We start from the raw sequence: 10,822 nt of genomic DNA on the forward strand, positions 1-10,822 counted from the left end.
TTCTTCTTTTCCTCTGTCACTCTCCTTCCTGTCTTCCTCTTCTCTCATCACTTTCCCTTTCTCTTCTTTCATTTCTCTGAAAACCCTAGGGTCATAGAAGGATGTGGGCTTGAGGGAAAAGGAGTTGTAGGAGGAAACTCATTCCTCTTTGCGATGCAATTGTCTCCGTTCGGGGGTGCGACAGCAGCGGCGTTCTCTTCACGACAACGGAGTTGCGACTTCTTCACGGTGATTTTCTGGTGACTCTAACACGACGTTCTTTCCCGATCGTTTTAAGGTTTGAATTTTGGGTTTCTTTTCTCTTTCTGATTTGTGGTGATTTGGGGTTTAGGGTTTCAAAGAGGGTTTCCTTCCACGTATCGTGATCTTGAGTGCTACCGTGAAGAAGAAGAGTTTTAGGTAAGGGAAGCTAGTTTTGTATCTTTAAATTATGTTGGTTGTATAATTTTGGTGCTTGCATGTAGGATAAATTGATTTAATTAGAATTTCACTTGCATGTTTGCGTTGGTTCATTTGAATGGGTATATTTGGTTAGTTGATGATTGATTTATGATAATATGTGATATTGATGTTATTGTGATGATGAACTGTGTGTTATTAAGTTGTGTTGATGTTGTGATTTGACTAAAATGTTCAAGGTGCAGTGAGCTATCAAAGTTCTGAATTTGTGTAGTTAAAAGTGGAGGTTTGATAGGCAAGTTGGAGAGATAAGGGTTTGAGTTATATACATGGTATTTCAGGTCTTGTTTTATGTCATTTGAAACTTGTTAGAGGCGTCTTTTGATTTAAATATGAGATGAAATAAAGAGGAGTAATTCATTGGGGAAATTTTGTAGTGTTTTTAGTGTAAAAGTGGGGTTTTGAGTAATGAGATTTTGAGGAAAGGGTTGTGAACGGTCTCGGGAAGTTTAGAGTGTATTGTTAGACCTATTATGATGTGTCTAGACTTTTAAATAAGTTAAATCTGGTGTGGAAGAGATAAGAGTAGATATTAGCATGATAAAATTGAGTTTAGACACTTTTGAGTTATTGAAATGGTTTGGTGCATCTAATTCCTATTCAAATGAGCAATATAGTACTCTATTTCATCTATAAACATGTTTTTGTATCAATATTAGTGTTATAGATTCTAAATTGATTATTTGGATATGTCTAAGATGCACCAAAACCATAAAAATCAGGTCGCAAATAATCGATTATCACATATGATAATCAATTATTGTTGTCAAAAAATCATCCACGATAGTTTTTGGTGGTTTTCGGGGTTTCAGGTACCATTTTTGGACATTCTTTAGGTTGTTTTGGGGGGTTTTGCACCTTTCCGGAACTGTTGGTGATGGTTTCAAAGTTGTTTTCCTTGTTTAAGTATGAGTTTAAGGGGTTTTTGGTTGTTTAGTGGTTCTTCTTGGACTGTTATTGTCTGTTAATGTACATGGAATGGTTTCATGTGATTTTTGATGACTTGTTAAGTTGTTTGTGGTCTTTTGAAGTATAATTAATATTATATCTATGTTTGTATGCAATGTAAAAGTGAAAGATTATATGTATATGGTTTCATATGGATTCAAATGGGTTCCACGGAGGAACTTCTTGGTGTTGGTTTCAAAGTAAGTTCCAAAAGTGAATCCTCTTGGTGAGGTTCAAGTATGTTTTATTCATTGTCACGTAGAGAGGATTGATCCATGTCGTGAGGAGTAGCAGAAGGTCTTAGTCTTGGAGGCAACTAGTATGCTCCAAGGCTCGAAACAGACTAACCTCGTGAGTGAAACCAATTGGCAATGACTTTGCAAAGCAGTAAAAGCCACCACGAGTGCACGACCCGCCATAGCTCGGCAATCATTCTAAGTCCAAACAGTCCATTCATAACAAGTGTCCTGCATAAAGTGTTTGATGATTGTGGAGTGATATGTTTGTTGTATGTAACATGTTTTACGGGAGTTTATAAATATATATCGTTCCTCAATTGTAAATTAGCTTATCCTTGCTTTTTTGTTGTATGTTGTGTGTTGTTTTCTCTTTTGCAATGATCACCTTAACTGGTGTGAGCTTAGGGAGGACATCTTTCAAGAGATTCAACTTTTGGTTGAAAGGAAAAAGCAATAGGATAGATAGTCTTTGGTCTTCAAAGATATGATTTGGTCTTCAAAGATATGATCTCTCGTTCTAGTAGCCTCAAGTTACTTGTAAGTTTTCATTTATGTATGTCTTATTTTAGTAGTTTTATACTACTAAAATATAGGATATTACAAGTTTTATCTATATCCTCTAAAATTTGTTAAAACAATTGCTATAATATATATATTTATGCTAGTTGAAAATTTGTATTAGTATTTGTCATCGTAATAAAAAGAATATTGTTGAGACTAACTAGTCTTCTATTATCTAAAATCATTCTATTCTCCCGTAATAGATAAAATTTCGGTGATATCAAATATTAATAAAATACATTAAATTTTTTATATATTATTGTTTATATTATGAACTTTTTAACATATTTTCGATAAAATTGTAATATTATCATACTCTTCAATGGTCATTTAATTAAATAAAAACTATATAATAATTTGATTGATTTTATTAATAATCACTCGCGCTGAAATTTTGTAATGACAAATATTATTTCTAAATATAAATATTAAGTTTATATTGTATATGATTAGAAATGCAAAAAATCCGTAATCATAAAAGATTAATTATTGTTTTATTATGTGAATTTAAAAACAAGTTTAGGAAAAATATATATATATATATATATATATATATATATATATATATATATATATATATATATGTGTGTGTGTGTGTGAATGTATATTGATATTTTTCTATGTTAAAATCACGTTATAAGCTTCATTCCTTTCAGAAATAATGTCTAATTACAACCTTGTTATAGGTAATTGTAACTTTTTAAACAATCTAAAATAGATATAAGAGAACTGATTCTTTGACAGAGAATTTGTCTTTTACACTTAAATTACAGATTTAGTAAATTATTATTTTGGTATAATGTTTTATTTTATTTATTAATATAATATTTTATTATAAAAGTACAGTTTAGAATGGATGTACAAACAAAAATAGTTGTCAAATATTAATTTTTGAAATATTATTAAAATTGCCTTGTAGAAGCTTAAAGAAGGTAGAAGAAAAGAAAGTGTTTGAAAGAGCAATCTTCCTTGAAAAAAAACTATATAAGACCCAACATTAAAATATGTCGAAGTAGACCGACTAAGTTGGCCCACGTATGTTCACTTTGATTAACATCTTAATTACTAAGCTTTCTTTTTCCCACGGTTTCGATGGCGGTGTGGGACTACTATCTTTCTCGATATCTTTCTCGAAAGCGTAAGCGCGTAAAACTTTCCTTCCAAACTCAACTACTAATATGATACCTCCTATGTATGTATCATTCTGAACCAACCTCATTTCCCAAAAACTCAATTCCATTGATCTTTCTCTTGCACATAAAACAACATGAACACCAACAGCGAAAACACCACCCAGAAGAACCAGCCGGTTCCAGAAGCACAAGGTGTGGCATCATCTTCATCGTCTTCTCCGCCCAGCGTTAGCACCGAGAATTGGGGAACTCACATCATGGGCACCCCAGCTGTTCCCAGCAGCCACCCAGATAACAAAAAAGCAGCTTTACAGAGCGGTGGTTCCGGCGGACAACCTCTGCCAGTTCAATACTACCAACAACATCCGTACGTCCAACACAGCCCTGTGGAGAAACCCAGCAACAGTCCCATGGAGTCCATCCTTCACATGTTCGATACGTGGAGCAAAAAGGCTGAAGCAACTGCCCACAACGTCTGGCACAACCGTGAGTTTTTCAACCTCTATATTAATTAATTCAAACATAGGGAATCTTTTGCTTTTACTAATGTTTTTATCTTTTTGTTAGTGAAAAATCTATTATAGATTTTGTCTCTAGAAGACTTTCATTCCTTTAGCAATGAGAACATCTCAAAATCCTACTAAACTGTAAAAAGTTATAAAGTACACCTTGTATGAACTTTTCATTGTGATTCATAGATCCAAATTAATCTCTCGGTTTTTTTTTTTTTTTCATTTGATGTGATTGTTAGTCTGCTACTGTTACTTGCAGTTAGAACTGGTCCATCAGTGTCTTCAGCTGCACTGGGGAAGATGAATCTGACTGTGAAAGCAATATCAGAGGGTGGATTTGAGTCCCTTTACAAGCAAACATTCTCAACCTATCAAAATGAGAAGCTCAAGAAGAGCTTTGCTTGTTATCTTTCAACTTCAACAGGTCCTGTTGCAGGAACCCTTTATCTGTCCAATATTCATGTAGCCTTTTGCAGTGATCGCCCATTGTCTTTCACCGCACCATCTGGCCAGGAAACTTGGACCTACTACAAGGTACTTATTTTAATCAAAATACTTTATCAAAGATTTGTTCATCTTTGCAGAGAGAAAGAGGGAGAGAGTAAACTACATGAAGGTTATTATGTGTTTTAGTTCTCTCAAGATTTGATCAACACTGGTTTTGATTCCTTCAAGACTTAATTAAAATTTGATTCAGTTAAACTTTAAAAATGATAGTTTTACTATTCATAATTCTAAAATGTGGTAAATGTTATCTCTGGTGGAATACTTCATGTTGATTTGATCAGAGACAAAATTCATGAAATGACATGAAATTGTTACTGCGTCACAGGTAATGGTGCCTCTGGCGAAGGTTGGAACAGTCAACCCAGTGGTCATGAGAGAGAACCCATCGGAAAAGTACATTCAGATTGTGACTGTGGATGGACATGATTTTTGGTTCATGGGTTTTGTAAATTTTGACAAAGCAGTGAAGAACCTCTCAGAAGGTATCTCACAGTTTGTAGTGCCAGGAGTGGCTGTGCCAGCCACTGGTTCCGGAGAAAATGGAAAGAACTTTCAGTGATTTCTGTATTGAATTATTTTCGTGAATAATTCTGCTTAAATTTTTTTGTAGTGCATTGGACCAATACTTTATTGTAAATTTTTGTATGAGTATATGCTGCTATAGATTTCATAATACACAGTTAAAATATGATGTTTGTTCTTCATCTTCTCTTTTTTCTCCCTCTGATGTGATCTTACATTTTCAATGCTCTGTAAAATATAATAATGCAAACTAATCAAAATGCAATTAATTAGAAGAGATTCTGAAGTGGGAAGGAAGGAGTAGTTTTCACATTTCAAAGCAGCTTCATTCCAAGTTCTTTTTTTTTCGAGTCCATTTTCTAATCAACAATTTGCCAAGTGTGGAGTTCTCCAATCTGTATACATATCTCTATAGGGTAAAAAGAATACATGACGATAGTCCCTTGTGGCAAATCTGTTGTGTGAAACCCTCCAAGAAAAGTGGTGTGTAGATGGTAAAGCTTTTACCTTCCAAAACTAATTGAGAGAAAAACGTGTTCTTCTTCAATTAACTCATGTTGCAGTATTTTGTAAATTGACTTAACATGATATGTTTTTGTTTCTGTATCCTTCCATATCTATACACTTCTCTTGTTCTATGTGGGTATTTTTCTTCAATTACTTGTCATAGATTTTATTTAGGGAAGTTCTCATTCAAACCATCCTCTTCTCCGTCTCAATTTCCATCCCCACAAATTATTGTTCCAACTCCCTAATTTTACTATTGTTACCTTCCTATTGGTTTAGTTAGCATAGAGTCTGGGATATCCCTTGACTTCTGTAATGGTTAATATGATAAAATTATTTCTCTGTGACAATTGCTTTTATTTCAATGCTTTTAAGTTTAAGTGACAGATGATAAAGCTTTTTTGTTTTCTTTTTATTTTTAAGCAATTATTTTCTTTTTTCAAAAACTTTTAACTAATTTAATGCTTTAACACTGGATTAAATATAAAAGTGATAATATGCATCAAATATTTCTAATTAAAATTGTTGGGACAAACTATATTTGTGTTGTATATATTATCTTTATATAAGGAAGAAAGTATATGTTATATTTTGTATTTTATTATTTAAATCATTTTAATAAATATATTTAAAAAGTAGTTATTCAAATTTTTATTTAGAAATTCTTGAAATATGATAAACTTAAGAATAAATTATTTAAAGTATATGTATGGTTGGCAGTCTTAAACATGTGGGATAATATGGGATATTCATGTTAAATAAATTGTTTCTAATTAATTTTTAGAGTATTTGTATCTTTATTTTCGCTTTAAGTTTACATTTAGTATCAGAACTTGGTTAAATGTCTTTTTCTTGTTTTAATCTATCGTAATTATCCTTTTGAATTCTTTATTCGTTTCTTTCATGTGTTTAAGGTCAGACCTAACATTACTGATATTGGAAAATGTGTCGTCGGTGATGAGGTAATGTGTCTTGCTCCTTTGGGTGCAAAAGGTCTTAGAACATTGATGTTGTAGCTCGTCAAGGCTCTGTCGAAGTTACTCTGAGGAGTATGAAATCTATTTTGTATACTCATCTAGCATTATATCAATAACATCATTTTTGGACAATAGGTGGAGGAGGTAGTTGATTATTCTGATGTGGGAGATGAAATAATTCACACATCTACAAAATAATGAGCATTGTGTATTTTGTTTTATATGCATGTGATCTGAAAATTTTAACATGACACTAGTGTAAAATAGACTTTTTATAGCAATTTATTTATACATGTTCAAATTTATCCAGTATAGAAAATGATGCGGTGACAGAATGGTAAGTAAGAAAAACTTTTTTACACCGGTTATACTAAAAATAGGTATAAAAAATAGCACGGTGGAAAAATCGTAATAAATGATAAATAATTCTACATCAGTTACACTTAGAACCTGTATAAAAATAATTTTTATACCTATTTTACTTAGAACCGGTGTGGAATATTAAATATTTTGCCCACCCCTTCGATTCACGCTTCACTTTCTCTGCGTGCATCTTCTCTTTTCTCTTAGTTCTCTCTGGCACTTCTTCTCCTTTGCTTCATGTCTTCCTTATTTCTCTCTAGTGCGTCTTCTTCTCCTCCACAAGCTCCTTTGCATTGAGGGCAGAGTTCAAAATCATCAACGCCGCGACTCTTTCCGGATCGCCTACTTGTCAAAACTCTCGTGCTCTTGGACCGCGACTCCTCTAGAAGGTTATATCCTCTCTTTTACTATGTTTGAGCGATTAGGGTTTCGCGACGACACAAGAATAAAATTTAATGTGTGCATATGCTTTGTTTTGTTATATCTAGCAATATAACCTACATATTGTGATGTTGCTCCTTTTTCTTCTAATATTGATGAGAAACTGAAACCTGTATATGTTGTTTTTCCTCGCAAATCTTATTTTCAGTTTCCATACATTATCCCGTATTAGGAAGATTTTCTTTGGAAAAGGAAATTTGGAATTCATAATATTACTACTTAGGTCAACTACTGCTTGAACAACTTTAAACAATACAAAAATACTCATGTAATAGGTTACACAACCTCAAGTAATAGGTTACACAGCCTCAAGTAGATCAATCTCCTAAGATGTGTCATGAATCATCCATGTCTAACACTTCCTTACACATGGCTAAATTGCACAACTGTGCAATTCCTTTAAAAAAAGGCATTGTGTTCAGCAGCAGGTCAATTAGTCCTAGTTCACTAGATTAGTTTTCACAAGTTTGTTTTCAAGGGTTAGGAAGTAAAATCTTGCAGGTTGTGAAGAAGGGTGATACTATTTTTATTGGTCAATACCTGTATATTAATATCGTAAGTTTTTTAATAATTTATTTGTTGTGTATACATAACTGATTTTACTAAGTTCCTTAGGACTCATTTCAATATATATTTAACTTTATACAGTGGTTGAGACATATTCAAGGTTGTAGGGAACACATATCGTCTCTAGAAAGAAGTTACAGTTCATTGCACCAACTATAAGTAGTTAATCTTTCAAACTATAAATATAATTATAAATTTTATGATACTTTATAAATTTAACTTGTAATGCTCACGTCAATCGGGAAGCATGCTAATGTTATCTCATGAGGCACATGCAGAAAATTATATCCGCCAATGTCTTTGACTCATGGAATTTGGTAACGTGAACATTTTACAATTAAGATCTTAAGCCATTAATATTATAACTTGACTCAAACTATTCATTGTGTAGATATTTGATGACACGTCTCCAATGGAGTAACATGTCATAAAAGATGTTCGGAAGCAATGGCTGCATTTCTTTTAACCATTTGTAAATGTTTAGATGTTTTAATATTACATTTTGAGTTTAAGAACTATTTTATGTGTAACTAACTATGTTAGGTAAATATATTTAGGAACTTTGTTAGGTAAATATTACATTTTGATATGTTAATAGAAATAATATTGATTATTTTGCTTGTTATTGATTATTTAGACTATATTCTGTGATTGAATTTTATGCAGGTCTGGATATGAATAGTAGCACAAACAAATCAAATATTTTTTTAAAAAACTTCACTTTTTATACCACTTAAAGTCATAACAAGTATAAAAAAATTATTTTTTTAAACTAGTTATAACACAACCAAATATAAAAGTCAGACTTTTTTATACCTGTTCTAGCACAAGCAGGTGTAAAAAGTGAGACTCTTTTTATACCTGATCCAAGATTATCAGTGTGACTATCAGACTTTTATACCTGTTACAGACAAAACTAGTGTAAAAGTTTAAACATTTTATAGCGGTTCTAGAACCGGTGTAAAAAATCGAAAACTTTCTATATAAGTTACGAATTTAATTCTTTTATGTCAATATTATTGTTATTTGGTTGCATTATATAAATAATGTTGATGCAAATATTCAATTTTTAATGTTTGAGTGATGGATATAATTTTAAATAAATTAGAAAGTAGTCAACATCTTTGATTGATTAATATTTATAACAATATAATAAACATTAGTTGTAATTAATTATATGTGATTTGATGAATTTTACTAACAAAAACTTTCTTACATATATATGATTGATTATGTTAAAATATTAGATTATAGTTCTTAAATTACCTAGAGGAATTAAGAAAGGGAACATAATTTAGTAGTTTTATCATTTTGTTATGAGTCTAATTAAGTACAATTTTAGCCTAGAGGCAAGTTTTACTTCACCAAATTCATTAATTAAGACATGCTTACATTGGTAAAGCGTGAAATTTATTATAGAATTATATTATGATAATGAGCATGCATGACATGTATTTTAAAATTTACAATTTCTTAATATATGAATATTTCCATTATTAAGTGTGGTATTCTCAAACTGAAAGGTGATAATTATAAAATTTGGAAGGAGAAAGTTCTTCTCAATTTGGATTGGAGGGACATTAATTATGCTATTAAAAAAACCAGAACCACTGGTTATTACTAAGACCAAACACCGTATGTTATTGATCATCTTTATGAGAAGGGGAGAGATCAAATTGTCTCTCTAACATAAAAGACCAACATTTATACTAGAATTTGGTGTTTTGTTGATTAGCATGACAATGTAAGATATTTACTAAAGATTATTTATTCTAACTTAAGAATATTGATAAATTAGTGTAAATTAGAGACGGAACTGAAAAGGAAAAGAAAAATAAAGAACTGTGACTCTTCAAACTTTTCAAAATTTACTTATATATTTTAATTTTTATAACAAAATGTAGTTGAATAGTATTTTCGATCTTTAAATGTTACAACAACTTCTTATTAATCCTTAAATACATTTAAACTAAAAATTGGTACCTTAAATATTAGTGTCAATTTTTTATGTAACATCCCAAAAATATAGATGCCAACTATATTCAACATTTACAATATAATAGAACAATTACAGGAAATAAAGTTTAACTTACAGTTATCCTAAAATAACCATAAATTAAAAACTTTACAGAAAACAATACAAGTACACCCCAAAAGGCTTACCGATCGGTCAAAACAGAAGGTCTTGACCAAACGGTCATACACTAATACAAAAGGATTACAAGACCGAACGGTCTTGCTCTTAAAGTACCTTCTTCTTCTTTCAGCGCCTGCTCCGGAATCTTCTGCACACTCTACTCACACCCAAAGGGTGATCATTGCAAGGACAAGGATGACCGAACGGACAACATGACAAGACAGGAAAATAAGGGTAAGCTAATGTAATTTAATTGAATATGTTAACATAAAATTCAGATACCCACATAATACAATTATACATATACAGAAATCATAAAAGCATGTTATAACCGACCACTTTACACTGACTGTTCGGACTAGTATGAATATGAGCTATGGTCGTTCATGCACTCGTGGGTGGTAACCTAGAAAACCATCAGTATTACCGTAGCATGGAAAAACCTTTGAGCTTGCCACACGAGGTTAACCCGTTATACCTCACCTTAGGTCAAGGTAATACATACCGCCCAGGTTAGGGTCTCCTGCTATTCTCACCACATGCATCACCATTCTCTACTTGAGACTCAGTAACCATTAGAATTTCAGGATGAACGCCAATACTAAGCTTTCCCTATTCATACTTTTACCACAATACAATCAATCACTAAGACATTCCTCCTTGGAATTCTCTTTTAGATCCATAATACAATTTTCACATCATATTTTCTCATCCCATCACAATTATCCTATCATAACTTGATACCATCACACTTTCACATTACAGTAGAATTATGACCATTCCTCATCCATCACATCTTTAACTAATTTCAAACCAAACATTAAATCAACATCACCATGGAGCATAACTGGCTTGGAAAATATCAACAATTATTATAAACAAAACTTGATGGTAGAACACCTCCAATATGCGAATCTGACCGTCGTACAGGATATGGTTTCCCTAAAGA

General features: G+C 31.9%; 1 protein-coding gene across 2 annotated transcripts; it reads left to right on the forward strand.

The window, feature by feature from the left end:
- Positions 1-5,063, forward strand: LOC148197325 (GEM-like protein 5). 2 transcript variants are annotated; one of them, XM_088093456.1, is made up of 5 exons: positions 1-228; positions 332-399; positions 3,489-3,826; positions 4,112-4,386; positions 4,685-5,063. In XM_088093456.1, the coding sequence occupies exons 1-5, from the start codon at positions 154-156 to the stop codon at positions 4,916-4,918; spliced, it is 990 nt and encodes a 329-aa protein (XP_087949582.1). In that variant the 5' UTR covers positions 1-153; the 3' UTR covers positions 4,919-5,063. The 2 variants fall into 2 exon arrangements, with proteins under 2 accessions (XP_087949582.1, XP_087949583.1); XM_088093457.1 differs by lacking the exons at positions 1-228; positions 332-399 and having other exon boundaries at positions 3,132-3,826.
- The last annotated feature ends 5,759 nt before the right edge of the window (positions 5,064-10,822 follow it).

Source organism: Vigna umbellata, chromosome 6 (genome assembly GCF_029865625.1).
Source record: "Vigna umbellata cultivar VRB3 chromosome 6, Vumbellata_1.0, whole genome shotgun sequence".
In the NCBI taxonomy this organism is placed as follows: domain Eukaryota; kingdom Viridiplantae; phylum Streptophyta; class Magnoliopsida; order Fabales; family Fabaceae; genus Vigna; species Vigna umbellata.